General features: G+C 37.7%; 1 protein-coding gene across 15 annotated transcripts in view; it reads left to right on the forward strand.

Annotated features, from left to right (window-relative positions):
• Positions 1-12,858, forward strand: part of PRRC2C (proline rich coiled-coil 2C) — a 101,677-nt gene extending 88,819 nt beyond the window's left edge. For 7 of the 15 annotated variants that reach the window (XM_036834383.1, XM_036834212.1, XM_036834821.1 and 4 more), the window contains 9 exons: positions 1,797-1,909; positions 2,167-2,303; positions 5,400-5,631; positions 5,852-5,974; positions 7,079-7,297; positions 7,637-7,740; positions 8,131-8,257; positions 9,110-9,346; positions 11,379-12,858. In XM_036834383.1, coding sequence (XP_036690278.1) covers positions 1,797-1,909; positions 2,167-2,303; positions 5,400-5,631; positions 5,852-5,974; positions 7,079-7,297; positions 7,637-7,740; positions 8,131-8,257; positions 9,110-9,346; positions 11,379-11,636 — 1,550 coding nt within the window. In that variant the 3' untranslated portion in view covers positions 11,637-12,858. Of the gene's footprint in view, positions 1-1,796; positions 1,910-2,166; positions 2,304-5,399; positions 5,632-5,851; positions 5,975-7,078; positions 7,298-7,636; positions 7,741-8,130; positions 8,258-9,109; positions 9,347-10,875; positions 10,929-11,378 lie in introns of all 15 variants that reach the window. The other 8 variants (XM_036834641.1, XM_036834472.1, XM_036835155.1 and 5 more) reach the window with 6 other exon arrangements.
• The last annotated feature ends 3,614 nt before the right edge of the window (positions 12,859-16,472 follow it).

Here is a 16,472-nt window from a genome sequence, read left to right on the forward strand (position 1 = left end):
TTTGATCTGCTTTGCAAATTTGTTTCCTCATAGAATTGAATGCTGTCTCTCCTTGACAAGCATTCTGGGGTTCGTGGCAATTGTTTCTTACACATATGTTACATATATAGTAGACATATTGGTGTCCAGTACAGTCTATATCCATGGATTCCGAGTCTACGATTTAACCAACTGTGGATTGAAAGTAATTCGAAAAAAATGTTCACAAAGTTCCAAAAAACAAAACTTGTATTTTCTGCACACAGGTAACTATTTACATAACATTTACATTGTATTAGGTATTATAAGTAATCTAGAGATGATTTAAAGTATATGAGAGGGGACTTCCCTGGTGGCACAGTGGTTAAGAATCCGCCTGCCAATGTAGGGGACATGGGTTTGAGCCCTGGTCCAGGAAGATCCCACATGCCACGGAACAACTAAGCCTGTGTGCCACAACTACTGAGCCTGCGCTCTAGAGCCCACGTGCCTAGAACCCGTGCTCCGCAACAAGAGAAGCCACTGCAATGAGAAGCCCGTGCACCGCAACGAAGAGTAGCCCCTGCTTGCTGCAACTAGAGAAAGCCTGCGCACAGCAACAAAGACCCAGTGCAGCCAAAAATAAATAAATAAACAAATTGGAAATAATTTTAAAAAAATAAATAAAGTATATGAGAGGATGTGCTTAGGTTATATGCAAATGATATACCCCATTTTACATGTGCAGGTTTTGGTATCTGGGGGGTGGTCCTAGAACCAACCCTCTACAGATAACCGGAGTTTGTTATCTGAAACCTGACAAATTGATGATAAAGTTCATGAGGAAGAATAAACCTAAGAACAACAAAGAAGAGAAAAAATTATTTATTGGCGGGGGGTAACTTGTCCTACTAAATGTCACAATGTTAATCTGAGTTAAATAGTAAATAAGCATTTGAAAAATATTCGAGCTCACTAATGATTTAAATTCAAAGTAAAAGGACAGTGAGGCTATTTTTTGTCTTTCCATGTGGGAAATATTAGGAAGATTGATAATACCCAGCATATGTGATACCTACTATCTATAAGGATCCACAGGTATTATTAATAGGCTCTTAAAAGTACATTGCTAGTGAGCATATAAATGGGCAGAATTCTTTTAGAAAAGTATCTCAGAATATTTTGTGTGTTATACATAGTCACTGTAGTAGCAGTTTCATAGTTGGGAACCTTATGGTACAGGTAAACCTGCTTATTAATCAGAGATATATGTATCAGGGTGTTCCTTCATTGCAGTATTGTTTATAACGATAATAAATTAAAAACAACATGGGAAGTTCTCCCAGACATACTATTATATAGAAACAGCGTAATACAAAGTAGTGAGTATAAACATAGAGAAGAAATCTGTTAAGAATCTATACCAGATTCTTTCAATTATTAAATGTCAATTCTTGTGAAATATTTTGCTAAATTCTAGTTGGTAGATTTAAAATTGGAGTGGATTAGCTGGTAAACAGGTAGGTTCATTTTCAATTTTAGTGGATTATGTAAAATTTTACTAGTTTATACTCCAGTGGCAGTGTATGAGAGTGCCTATTTTCGTCAACCTTCACAAGTTCTAGAGTTTCATTGTTTTAATTTGCATATACCTGTCTGAAAGAAGTTTTACATCTTTTTGCATTTGCATCTTTTCATATTTCTAGTTTTTCCTTGGCTGTATTAATTTTCAGAGGGCTCACTTTATTTGAAATCTGCTTTTTGGGTTTTTTGTTACTGTTTGGAAAATTCTGAAGTTTAGACACTCATTACTGCTTGTTTTTCCTGCCAATCTGTAGCTCAAATCCCAGCTTTCTATATGGACACAAGTCATTTATTCAATACCCAACATGCACGATTGGCTCCACCATCCTTGGCTCAGCAACAAGGCTTCCAACCAGGTCTCTCTCAGGTAAGTATCACAGGCTTCTTCCATTCTATATTTGTTTCTTTGCATTTTTGTGGTGTGATGTGATAGTATTTGGGGGCTCAATGTAGAACTAGTAATGGATTGAAAAGAAATTTTAGATGTTTACATTTGGTTTTGTTTTAAAAAGGAACTGATACATAGCATTAATCTTTTGTTTCATATCTCAGATTTTTATTTTCCAGGTATTGTCATTTGTGTATATGGTGTTGTTCATATATTGTTCTTTCATTGCATTGCAGCCAACTTCAGTTCAGCAGATTCCAATCCCTATTTATGCACCACTGCAAGGGCAGCATCAAGCCCAGCTAAGTTTGGGTGCTGGACCTGCTGTTTCCCAGGCTCAGGAACTATTCAGTTCTTCACTTCAACCATATAGGTAAAAGCTTTAAAATTATGTATGTGATGTTGGAAAGAATGTAATTGCTGAGCCTTCTTGCCATATCCTTTCTACTCCCTCCTTCCCCTCCAGAACACGATGACCCTCTTATAAACTACATTAAATAATTGTGTTGAGTATGTGTCATGAACTTCAGCCTCTGGTAATTTCTGTCAGTCTTTATTGAACAAAGTGAAGCCTCAAAGCGTCTTGAAGAAGAGGCTAACAGCAGTCCTGTAACAATTAGAAACCACAGGAAATAGCTGCTAAAGGACCTGAAAGTTTGAGTGCCGTCTCGCTGCTAACAACTCTAAATCCAGGCCTGCTCTGTGTAAGAGCTGAGGCGTGGCAGATGACATTACAGTATGTAAAGGGGCAGAGACCAGGGTGGAATATAATAAAAGCGAGAGAGTAGGGTGTCAAACAAAGAATAGAAGTAGTGGTGATGAGTGGTGATGCTCTGTAGTGTAGAAGAGACCATTCTTTTGAAAGATTCACTACTGTCAGTTATCTTTGCAGATAAGCAAGTAATGAAAACTGATCTTTATTGAACTTCTTTATACATGATAGTTATTCAGCCCTTTACACACACTAACTTATTTAATTTTCACAAAACCATATAAGGTAGATTAAATCATCCCCATTTGACATTCGAAGAAGTTGTGGGGGGTTTTTTTGTTTTGTTTTTGGGTTCTTTGGTATTTTATCCTAATGTTAACACTGCAAATAAGTGGCAGAGCCTGGATTTAACCTAGGTGTCTCTCATCTCCAACTTAATGAGAGTGGAAGAGTGGGGTAAGAGTTGAATGACAGCAGTGATCATGGCATAACTCAGTCATCATCATGGTATACCTGTCATTGATACTCATGGTAATGGCCCTAAACAGTCAAAAAGAAAAATAAGGGACTTCCCTGGTGGCGCAGTGGATAAGACTCCACGCTCCCAATGCAGGGGGCCGGGTTCAATCCCTGGTCAGGGAACTAGATCCCACATGCATGCCGCAACTAAGAGTTCACATGCCACAACTAAGGAGCCCGCCTGCCGCAACTAAGGAGCCCGTGAGCGGCAAATAAGGAGCCCGCCTGCCACAACTAAGACCTGGTGCAACCAAATAAATATATAAGTAAATAAATATTTTTTTTAAAAAAAAAAGAAAAAAATTCCTTTCAGGACATTTACTGTAAAGAAGGTTGCAAAACTAGGCATTTCCTTTTAGGAATTTGCTTTTTAAGTGGTTCAGGTAGAATGTCCGTACTTTATAGATTAAACTTGACATCAGTTGATACAGCTCATTTCTTTCAGATCACGTTTTACTCCTAAAGAAGCTAGGCTCAGCTAATCAAACTTTCTCAAAGGAACAGAGTTATTAGTAAACTTAATAAATGTGGCTCTCACTTTCATTTTTTATTAAAGATTATTAAGTAGAATTTAGTACATCTGTATAATTATATAGTATGTTTTATTTTCTGGTATTACTCCGTCACACCAGAGTAATGGTATGGTATGACAGTTTGGTTTGGTTATTCCAAGAAATTCTCTCTCACTACAAGTAAAATTACTTACCCCAACTGGAATTATAGGCAGTCTCTTTCATGTTATTAAATTTGAGGTTATCTTGAAATTTGCGGTAAAAATTAAAATTTTAAAACCAGTAGATTTCGAAATAGCAAATAGAGTTAATCTCAAAACCAATCTCCTTTTAATTGGTACTGGCTGTTTGAAACATTGTTGAAAAGTTTGCAACTTTTCAGCTCTGTTAAAAAGAGTTCAGTAATTAATTAGTAATGTCTTCCATAGCCATGGGAGATGGATTAGCAATGCAATTCTGTATTTGTAACCCCCATTTTAACAATTGCCTTGGAAGATGTACTTTTTAAGACCAGACCTGTTCAATAGAAATATAAGCTGTATATGTAATTGTGGCAAATGGCTACTTGGAAGGCACCAGTTTCAACTTTGAAAGTAGTTGTTTGTATCCCTACCACATCATTCTTCTGTTTCTTGTTCTGAACCTAACTAGCATAGTGTTTATGAACAGGGAATCGTTGAATTAATTTCTGCCAGGACTGGGGTAGTTTTAACAGTATGCTTATGTTTTACATTTTATATTTGAAACAGATTATAAGTGGACATTGTAAAGATTACTTGTGACCCTAGACTAGTGCTCCTGCTTAATGGGTTTTGTTCCTGTCGCATGTGTAAAGATTGGACACCTCCGTCCCAGAAATAATAGGGCAGTCTGAGGTTAGATTTCAGCATTGTATTTTTTTAAAAACCTTTCAGATTTCCAGTACAGTATTATTAACTATAGTCACCGTGCTGTACATTACATCCCCATGACTTATTTTATAATGGGAGGTTTATACCCTTTGACCATAATACTGTGTTGCATATTTGAACATTGCTAATAGAATAGATCTTAAAAAGTTCTCATCACAAGGAAAAAAAAAAAATGTGTAACTGTGTGGTGACAGATGTTAACTAGACTCATTGTAGTGATCATTTTGCATATATACAAATACCAAATCATTATGTTGTACACCCGAAACTAGTGTCATGTTATAAGTCCCTTATACCTCAAGTAACAAAGCAAAATTTTGTGGGTAATCCTGTTACTAACTACTACTCTGCTTCATTCCATAGAGGTCTTGAGACCTCTTAGAGGAAAAATACATATACATGTATATGTATGTATGTATGTATATATACACACATATATGTGGAAGTAATGAAATACAAATAACGAAAGTCAGAGCTATTGGTGCTATAAATTTGAATAGAATGTCAATACCAAAGAGAAAAACAGCAGATTTGGTTCTGAGCTGGCTAATGAACACATGAAAAGAGAATTATTCTCATTGTTAAAGAGAAGGAAATCTTACCATTTCCTCAGGAAGAGCAAGACTTTTCCCAGAACTTTTACATGGGGAGCTTTGCTGTATACAGGGCTCTAAATCTTGAAACAAGTGCTTTAGACACACTCTGCCTCTTTAATTGTGCTGATTAGAGTATTTGGTCATTTGAGATACTCATTCTTAAGATTCCAGATAGAATTAACTTCTAACACAAGCCTTTTCTCTTTAATACTTCTGTAGATCTCAGCCAGCCTTCATGCAAAGCAGTCTATCCCAGCCATCTGTGGTACTTTCTGGTACTGCCATCCACAACTTCCCAGCTGTCCAACACCAGGAACTTGCCAAGGCACAGTCGGGTCTTGCCTTTCAGCAAACTTCAAATACTCAGCCTATTCCTATACTGTATGAACATCAGCTGGGTCAGGCATCAGGACTAGGGGGTTCCCAGCTGATTGATACACATCTTCTCCAGGTAAGGCAGGAGCTAGAATCATGCACTGTCTTTGTATTCCTATGCAGCAAATTATTTAAGAAAACAGTTTTGAAAGAAAAAATGTTAAATGACGCAGTGGAAAAAACAAGATCTTCCTTTCTATCTAATGCTAAAATTCTTAGAGATTACTTTGAAGTCATGATCTTGATATCTGAATTGAAAAATATTTCAATCTTACTTCTTACAAAATATTTTCTAGGCTAGAGCGAATCTTACCCAGGCTTCAAATCTTTATTCTGGACAAGTACAACAGCCTGGTCAGACAAATTTTTATAACACTGCCCAGTCACCAAGTGCTCTCCAGCAGGTAAACTATGGCATGGTAAATTTCCTCAATTTTCTTTACTATTATTGTTGTTGTTGCTGCTGTTGCTGTTGCTTTTGTTATTGTTGGGGAATTTAAATAGAACCAAGATGGGGAGGTGGTGCAGTGGTTTCAGACTTCTCTCTGAGGTGTCTAGTAATTCCATGGGGTCCACTAGTAGTGGGACATGTTTCAGTCCTATACCACCCCTCTTCTCACCCCCACTTCAATCCGTTATGCTTTTTACCTCTTTTTAAAATGGATTTCTGGGTAATCATTTATTTTAACAAAAGATTCCACACATGTAAAAATTTGAAAACCATTGTCCAGGATATGCAGTTACATGTAAGTGTGATAAATGCTTTACCCATTCGTGCTAGAGGTGAAGGAAGACCCTGAAGACCACCACACCGGTTAATATAATACATAGGACTGGGTTGCAGAGTTATGACAGAGTAAAAATGACAAACACATTTCTAAAGTATATGAATGTAATAATTTTCAGTGAAAAATGTATATTTTTATGAAACTATCTCCTCTGGCAATGTCATTAATCAGCTTACTCTTTGAAAGTTGGTGGAGGGCTGGAGGAGAGAGGCAAGCCATTAGTCATTTTCTCATAACTGTTTTTGGTGGGTATTTTAGGGGGTGAGAATTCAAAAAATATCACCATATTGATGTTCAAATTAAATATTATTTGTATGAAAACTGAAAGACTATTTTTTTGTCAAAGCTCATTTTGACCACACCTGGAAACAGTATAAAAATGTCTATTATAAAAATGAACGTTGTAACTGCTTTCTTAAATTGTATATTCATGATTTTATTGTATTTTGTGGTTATTAGGCATGTACTATGGATTAATTCAAAGATAGTCATAATTATTTTATATATGTATAGCTTCTCTACTGCTAATCTGTTTTATTGTTGCACATTTAATAAAAGAATGGAGATAGTCACTAAGCAAAATAATTATATGTGAAATATATTAATAGATTGAAATATTCTGTTTAAAACCTTACTCAAAAGTATTTAAAGAGTCATGTATAATATATAGTAAAAGGGATATACATACAACAGGTCTAAGCAAATTGTTACAGTTTCTGTTTGCTTGTTTTCTAGGTTACAGTACCTTTACCAGCCTCCCAGCTTTCCTTGCCTAATTTTGGATCCACCGGGCAGCCTTTAATTGCTCTGCCTCAGACTCTTCAGCCCCCATTACAGCATACCACCCCACAAGCACAGGCCCAGAGCATGAGTCGTCCTGCACAAGTAAGCCAGCCTTTCAGGGGATTAATCCCTGCTGGAACACAGCATAGCATGATCGCAACCACAGGAAAAGTAAGTGAAGAGAAATTTACGCAGTTTCTTTGAGAATTTAAGGCCATGAATTTAGATATATGCATCTGTGTAGTCTATAAAAATAAAATGCATCAGTTTTTACCACCCTCCAAGAAATGTCAAACTCATTATACTTACTTTTTATCTACTCTCTGTTAATGTGTTTGGTCCCCTCTGGTTTTTACCTAATAACAAAGAATTCATAAATTTTGTGGAGGAATTTTGTACTAAGGTTCTTTGCCCTTTGCCAGATGAAGTTATCATATATAGAATACTAAACACAGCACTTTAGTTTATGGAATTGCAGAAATGTTAAGTTTACTTTATGCTCTTTCTCAGATGTCTGAAATGGAACTAAAAGCCTTTGGAAGTGGCATTGATATAAAACCAGGCACACCTCCCATCAGCGGTAGAAGCACCACACCAACGTCTAGTCCTTTCCGGTAAAATGGGCCTTTACATTTGCTTAGAGAATATCCGAATAACTGAGCACCATTTGTTTGTTAGATACTTAATGCCACTTTTCCTATAGTAAGTATAAGACATTCTGATAGCTTTACCAAAATGTTAAGCTATTAAATTATTAAGAACGTATTTGCTATACTGTATTTTAAGAAAAAAAAATTTAACCCAGGGGAAAATCTAGCTAGTGTGCTTTCTCACATCTGCATCTCCAGTGTCTCTTCATTACCACCATAATGTTTGGTAACTCACCTTGGTAAATTTTCATCAACTACAAGTATGATGAATCTACCAAGAGCAATGTCTCTAAAAATCTAACAGCATCATTTATGTGGCACTACCGTACTGACCAGTGATGGCTTCTTTCCAAGGGCTACTTCCACAAGTCCGAACAGCCAGTCCAGCAAAATGAACAGCATTGTCTATCAGAAGCAGTTCCAGTCAGCCCCTGCCACTGTGAGAATGACACAACCTTTTCCTACACAGTTTGCACCCCAGGTGGGCAGATATAAGTGAGAAATGAGTATTATTTACTTGCAAGTGATTGCTAATCTGGCTAATTCTCTGATTTTATAATCTTGCCGTATTATAACCAGTTTAGAAACAGTTTTTAGTAAATTTATGACATTCAAATATATTCTCTACAATTTTTAGCTAGACACAAGTAGTAACCATATAGTTCTAAAGCAGACAATTGAAATATAGTCAAAAGATTCCCCACACAGCTCTGATAGTTTATTTCAGTCCTGATCCTTTTATCTTTTTGAAGGTGACTTTTCAGAGAAGGGTCCCAGTGCTTACCGTTTTCTAGTTTTAAAGTTGGGGAGGGGGGGCAGTTTTGGTTTTTGTTTTTTTAATATAACTATATGTAGTTGAGCTGGAAATTCTAAAAGGTGTTCTAATGTATGTGTAAAAATGTTGGCTTCCCTTTGCTAATCATATGGAAGGACTAACTAAAATTGATAAGCACTCTCATATATTTGTTGAATTAGTATTATTTTCATTTATCTTCAGATTATATTTGGTATAGGTATGTGCCTTTTCTGCAGTTATATCTTTTTTTAAAGATATCCTAATTAATAGCCTTTCTGTCTCCCCTTCAGAATTTGTAGCTGAAATGCTAGAACCAACTGAAGTGCCATAGCATGCTTTGCCTAATTTTTCTGTTAGATTCTCCAAACATGGCCCATTTGTTCTTGGTCCTTGTAATAGAATGGCACAAACCCATACACTTCCTTTCACTGACAGAATGGGCACAGATTTACTCTGGGATAAGCCAACCTGGTCTAGTTGGCAAATTTTTTCTTTTTTTAACAGTTCAATGTTGTATGTTTTGTTTTTTTCACTCAGATTCTCTCTCAGCCTAACCTGGTCCCTCCATTGGTAAGAGCCCCACATACTAACACCTTCCCAGCGCCTGTTCAGAGGCCACCAATGGCACTGGCCAGTCAGATGCCTCCTCCGCTGACCACAGGCCTCATGAGCCATGCTCGTTTGCCACATGTAGCCAGGGGTCCTTGTGGATCACTATCTGGAGTCAGAGGTAATCAGGCCCAGGCTGCGTTGAAGGCTGAACAAGACATGAAGGTTAGTACAGTGTTAACAGCCAACAGAGCAAGAATCTGTCTCTGAACCATGTCTTAAGATGCCTCTGGACCCATAACTGCATATCCAGGCATTCATTGTCTTAGCAGACTTAACCAAACTAACTACTTTTATTCATCCTACCCCGCCCCCCTTTTTTAATTTCTTTTTTTTCTCCCTACCCCCCCCACACTTTTTTCTTTCTTTTTTTTTTTTTAATGTTTTTGTTGTTTTTTGTTTTTTGCAGCTAATAGTCAGCAAACAAGTTAACATTTTAAACTCTGTGGCCAAATGAATTACTTACAAAATAAATATTTGAGGGAGATATAAGTTTAGCTGCCACATTTTTTGGAAGAGCAAATAAGTAATATGAATTATTATAGGCTTCCCCATTTTCTTTTTTTTTTTCTCCCTTTCCACCCCACCCCCATCGCCCCATCCCAAGATATAAATCATGGTTATGTGAAAACTCTGGAATGGGTGAGGCATGTTACCTATCTTGATTTTTCTTCCTTCATGAGTCATCCAAGTATAGTTTTCTTCTCAGACTGGTTCCATACCCTTTTTTTTTTGCCTGCCGCCTGAGACAGCCATATTCCACAACAGATTGTGTAGCTGTAGATGAAGAGCTCAGAAAGCACTTTGGGATCCTTCGTGATAAAAGGCGCTGATAAACTTGAGGTTTGCTAATGCAGAAGGGTGCCTTTAGGAGTCTGTGTGGGGACAGTTTTTATAGCATAAACCTTACCTGTCTGCCTGTACAGCTAGCTGAATCAATTTATTTCTGTTTCTAGACTTAACTTCAGAGGTCTTAATAATTTTGCCAATTTTGTCACTTTATATATCAGGTCAGACGAGAACAAAGAAAAGCTTACTGCTTTCAAATGGGAAATGTCCATAGTAATGCTTTACTCTGAATTAGAAACATGTTTATGACAATCCTGTTAGAAAATTCGGTTGACTGAGTAAAGTTTCTTTCTGGGTGGATATCCCTTGTTTCTGATCCTGAGTAATCAAATTTAAAGACTGCCCTGCAGTGAAACGCTTGTTAAATGTTGTCCACTTTTATTAAGGCTGTGTGCCTAGGATTTCCATCCATTCATAACTATTAAAAATACTAGTATGTGTAGAAATCTTTGGAAACCATTTGGCCTTGGTTTCCAGTTCTCTTGCCTTCTTGGCACTTGATTTTCATACATCCCCATGTTGGAAATGACATTAGAGCTTAATAATGAATGGGCTGGGGAAGGATACAGATTTCATGAATATTGCTTCAGAACTTTGAATATAGTACAGGTACCTATAGAACATGAAGGGCTTTTGTTATATGCAAGAGGTGTAGAAACTTTAGTTTTAACTGTGTATGTTATACAGTGGTATAATTTACAGATTGACGTAAGTATATTCTGTGGGGGCACAGAGTCAATAAAACTAGGAAATTATTTTACCAGCTCAGAATGTGGTAGGAGCTATCAGAACTTAGTGATCAAGTGAAGTTGTAGTTACTAATTTCTGATGCTCTTCCCCTGCAGAAGAGAGCTGTGGGAAGAGGACTCAGCCACAAGACATTTGGTCCTAGGTGTTGGTAATGCCACAATATAAGTGCTTCCTTTTCATTTTATTGTAGACCACATATTGATAACTAGAAGTTTTAAGTATTACATATATGTTTTCAAATTTGCAAGCAGGCTCCCTAAATAAAATTTAATATCAATAAGCTTTGTTCCAGAAAAGATACAAACCAACAATTTCTATTTTATTATTTGATAAAGGGGCAAACTTTGAAAAGATGGTGGGAGGTGGTCCTGTTCTTTTTATTTCTTTTTATTATTATTATTTTTTTAAATCACATGGAATGTTTTCAAAAATAAGAAGAAATCTATCCATTAAAAGCCGAAAGATCAGTAAGGTACTTTGGGGCCAAACCAACATGGGGAAAACTGATTTGTGATTGGTAAAAGAATTTGAACTGAGCTTGATTGACAAGCTTTGATAATACTGTAGCATTTTCAGTTGTTGTTTCTCATTTTTTAAGGCAAAGCAGAGAGCAGAGGTTCTTCAGTCCACGCAACGGTTCTTCTCTGAACAGCAACAGAACAAACAGATAGGAGGCAAAGCCCAGAAAGTGGACAGTGATTCAAGTAAACCTCCTGAAACACTGACCGACCCCCCTGCTGTCTGTCAGGAAAAAGTAGAAGAAAAGCCACCCCCTGCACCCACCATAGCCACCAAACCTGTTAGAACTGGACCAATCAAACCTCAGGCAATCAAAACCGAAGAAACAAAATCCTAAAGGCTGTGGGCTCTTGCAGGGGGTTGGGGGAAGGGAGAGGGGAAAGAGGGAGGATGAAGTCAGATAATGCCAGCAGCCAGAGGGGTAAAATGTTCTCTGACATTATCCTGTCCAGAGCTTAGAGGTGCACAAGGGACATAGGAGCAATTTACACTGACACACAGCTGCTGCACCAGTAAAAATGAGGCTTTGCCAGCTTGCACCTACTATATAACGTGCACTCTGTTGACGGCCATGCATCTTCAGTCAGAAATTTGTATACGAATACGTGCACACATTCCTTGAGTGCATATAATTTAGAACTAAAATCCTTATGGTTAGATGAAACACCAGAAATAAGAGGGCAGTAACATCACAGAGGAATAGCTCAGCCTGAACAATGCGATGATCCCAGCTATGACATCAGATGTGGTTTCTTTGCTCCGCTTATGTTCTTTGGATATGGTTATAGCATTTATAGGCTTGGTGGTGAAGAACAGAAGATACCTGGTGCTGGATAGAGGAGCCTTATTTTTTATTATGGCAGCTTGCTATTTTTGTAACGTGGTGATTGAGTTGAACACAATCAAAGTACAGTAACTGATCTCCCCTTCTTCCTGAATGAGTGAGCAGATGATGAAATATTGACGTCAGCATCCTTGAACATATCCAGGCGGACAGTGTTTGGCTACTGCTTCTGTTTGAAAAGATGCTGTGTTTTGGTTGTGGCCCAAAGGTTTGATGTGCTACTTGGCGTCTTCTTTCTTCCGTGGAGCTCTTACCGTTCAGACACGACAGAGTTGGTCAAATACTAGTTAGGTTGAATCTTGCTTGCCTCTACTCAGTCATCTTTGTATGAATCCAGTAGTTTTTTGTTTATTTTTTAAAACGGTTTTTAGCTGATGTTCATAAAGATCATTGAGTACCTAGAACTGTGCCACTAAAGAAAGGAAATCCTATCTAAGAAGGTGTATTTCTGTACCAGAGCTGTGTTAATAACCATCCTTTGGGCCCTCTGCTGGAAAAGTAGAATCAAGTCTCAAATAATGCCTTTTTAATTATATCCTCTAGTATTATAGATGTAGGACAGTACTGTATCATACCTCTGTGAATGTAAAATATCTTGTACCTGCTTTATGATACGTAGTAGTGACCGTGCTTTATCAGATCTGTTTTTAATGACGTTATTCTAGAATGTTTTCTTTCCAGATGATAATTGAGAAGCTAATTAAAAAAAAAAAAATGGTGCCAGGTACCACAACAGTAACAGAATTTGCTGTTTTCTGAGGTTTTGTTTTTTACCTTTTTTTTTTTTTTTAATGGAGTGTGCTGGATGTCTGTATAATTGTGTTCAGATGACTGCAGAACCTGGAAAAGCTGTTGCTGCTCTTGATGCATAACATACTGCTATTGGTCTTTTTATATAAATAAATAAATCTATCTATATATATATATATACATATATATATAATTTGAATTTTTGGAAACTTTAGCTGTGCTGTCAACTTTGGAGAAGTATCCCAGTTGTACCGTGTTGGGTTGGCATTGTACAGAAATCAACAGCCATATTGGTCTAGAAACGTTAAACATAATTTTTTCCATTTGTACAGGGGTAACGCACTGTATTAAATATGTAAGGTCTTATCTACATGGGTTTGATTACAGAAACTAATAAAGTATTCTCTAAATAATGAGTCTTGGAGCTTCTTATCCACTCCTAAAATCTGAAGCAAGAAGGCTTGTCACATACCAAAAAGAGTGATCAAGACTACATTATGCTCTAGGAAAAAAATTATCATCCCAAAACTTGATTTCTGACTTTCCAAAACTATAAAGCTTATTCAATCAAAGTAAAGATTGTTTTAGAGGATAATGTTTATGGCTCCTGTTCTCAAGGTAGCCATACTCCTGTTGAAAGCAGTCTGTCAAGGAGGAGGAGAGAAGTCTTTCTTGATGATGCAAAGTGCTGAATGTAGAAAATAGAATCACCATTCTTCTGGTTGGAAGTGGAAGGACCCAAAATAGGTCTCAGTAGTTATATTTGTATTTTTCTTAGTTTTGCTAACACATTCGTAGCCATTATCACCCACACAAGCAGACAGTAAGGGAGTTTGTTTTATCATTTACTCAATTTGTGAAGTGAAGTACTGAGGGATTTCAATTGCCTAAAATCCTGTATCCAGAACACGTGGCTTCCAGACCCAGCTTTAGGAAAACTAGTAAATTCAGTTACTAATAACCTGTGTGCCTTCTTTTTTTACTCATAGATGCTGTGATTCTTAAACATTTAAAATATGCAAGTACTAATAAACCCTACCTTGATGTCCAAGCTTTCCAGTCTCAGGTTTTTCTCTAAATGTGCTCTAATTTGGTATGATGGAGAAGGCTGGGAACACAAGCCTCTACCAAAATGCTGTAGTCACTACTTCACATATGTGCCTTCTCACTCACTTCCATTACCACTCTTTCATATTCTCATCCTTAAGTTCAGTCCTCCTAAATTTTAGGACTTAACAGAGTGACCAACTGTATAGTTTGCACCGTCTTCACTTACAAGCCACCAAGTATGTGCTGTTCAGTTGGTTGTGTTCATTTGAAACCATTAATACCTTAGGCCCTTTATTAGCTAGGATCTACAGTGGAAAAAATGACAATGAAAGTATAGCCAATGAAAGAAGGATATTTGTATAAGTGCTTCTCCACAGTTTGGTCATATAAATCTTATATCTGGCTTCTCCAACATAGGACACGATAACCCAAAAGATGTTGCAGTTAGTGGTTGACAGTAGACTTGGTCACATAACCTTCCACGCCTTCAGCTCTTCTGGTGAGGGGGAAGGGGCATGATTTTGTCCTTAGTTAATAACAAATTGTGCTCTGTGATAGAAGAATGATCAGGGGCTGTGTTGGGGAATGAGGTGAGTATAGTCTGAAAAGGCATTTAATTTACTTGCTTTCACAGTATAAATTACAGAAAGCAAATCAACATACTCTTGGTTGGGGGCAAGATGTAGAAGGTAGGATCAGAGTATATCATAGGTTTAAAAAAGTTGAGAGTAGATGGTCAGAACCTAAATGTATGAGGTATGTCTTTTCTAACAGGTCATCGGTGATATTTTTTAAGGCAAATAATCCATTTTATTTTATTTTATTTATTTTTTTTTTTTTAATTAATTAATTTATTTATTTATTTTTGGCTGTGTTGGGCCTTCGTTTCTGTGCTAGGGCCTTCCTTAGTTGCGACGAGCGGGGGCCACTCTTCATCGCGGTGCGCGGGCCTCTCACCGTCGCGGCCTCCCTTGCTGCGGAGCACAGGCTCCAGACGCGCAGGCTCAGTAGTTGTGGCTCACGGGCCCAGTTGCTCCGCGGCATGTGGGATCCTCCCAGACCAGGGCTCGAACCCGTGTCCCCTGCATTGGCAGGCAGATTCTCAACCACTGCGCCACCAGGGAAGCCCCCATTTTATTTTATTTTTTAATATTTATTTTTTGGCTGCGTCTGGTCTCTTAGTTGCAGCACGCGGGCTTCTCTCTAGTTGTGGCACGTGGGCTAAAGAGCACATGGGCTCTGTAGTTGTGGTGCACGGGTTCAGTAGTTGCAGCGTGCAGGCATAGTTGCCCTGTGGCATGTGGGATCTTAGTTCCCCGATCAGGGATTGAACCCGCATCCCCTGCGTTGGAAGGTGGATTCTTAACCATTGGACCACCAGGGAAGTCCCCATCAGTGATTATTTTATGCTGCCACTGTATCATATTTCATAGCTTCTTGGCATTTTCAGTATTTTCACTTTTCCATTCCAATCATAGCAGTTAACCACAGTTGACCTGTTTGTGAAAAGCATCTTAATTCTATTTTAGGTGCTTTAAGAAATTTTAGCCATAAGATTTCTGCTTGTGAAATGAAACAAAAGAACTATAGACAAAGATGTCTTAATGTTACACTGGCTATCTTAGCATTTGCATGTTTCTTTTACGTTGCCAAAGGGAAATGGTTCCTTGGCCCCTTTCCTTCCTCTATGTGCTGGTCTCCACACCCTCAGTTGTAGGGCTGGGTCTACTGTTGGTGCTCCAATTAGTTACTGGTTTTCCTGGAATATCCAGAAGATGGTGGCAACAGATGTTAAGTCAAGAGTGCTATTGATTTTCAGCCTTTCTTGAGTTATAATGGGTAAAAGCTTATTTCTGTGGTAGGGTGACCGTGACATGGCATCACTTAGATTCTTAATAGAAGCCCTCAGATCTATCTATCTGAACTGGGAGCTGTTTAGAGTGGGAAATCAGAAAATATGGATACTTTAATTGCATGATTTTAGGTGTACATTTATTTTCCATCCAATCTTTTGACAAAGCCTATGCCATTTCTTTGACATGTCTGCTAGAGTCTTTTACATATGGCGAATACAGAATTTCTTTGAATTTTTACAGATACTTTCCTTCAGTTTTTTCCACACCTAGTTTGACAGGAATTTTTTAGAGTGAAAACTGGTAGATATCAAGCAATGTACACAACACATATTGACTAATGCCCACAGCTAGTAGGCTGTTATCTAGGAATGGTTAAAAAAGTTTGGGTAAGGCTCACCAACTTAACTCCATATTCCAACATGGAATTACTCCAGAGAATTATTGTCAAAAACACATTTCCCTGGACAGGGAAATATCATACCAAAGGAGAAGGAAATTTTACTTGCACTGGAGAGTTTAAGCAAGCGATGAGGCTCTTATAATTAGGCAAGGGGTCAAGTATCAACTACGTATGTGTCAGGTGCTGGGAATATAGAAGACAGTTCTTACCTCAACATACTCTAGTGGTAGCTTGAGGTCTTTCAGGTTGCCATCACTGATACCTGACCTCTAT

The sequence above is a fragment of the Balaenoptera musculus genome, chromosome 1 (genome assembly GCF_009873245.2).
Source record: "Balaenoptera musculus isolate JJ_BM4_2016_0621 chromosome 1, mBalMus1.pri.v3, whole genome shotgun sequence".
NCBI lineage: Eukaryota > Metazoa > Chordata > Mammalia > Artiodactyla > Balaenopteridae > Balaenoptera > Balaenoptera musculus.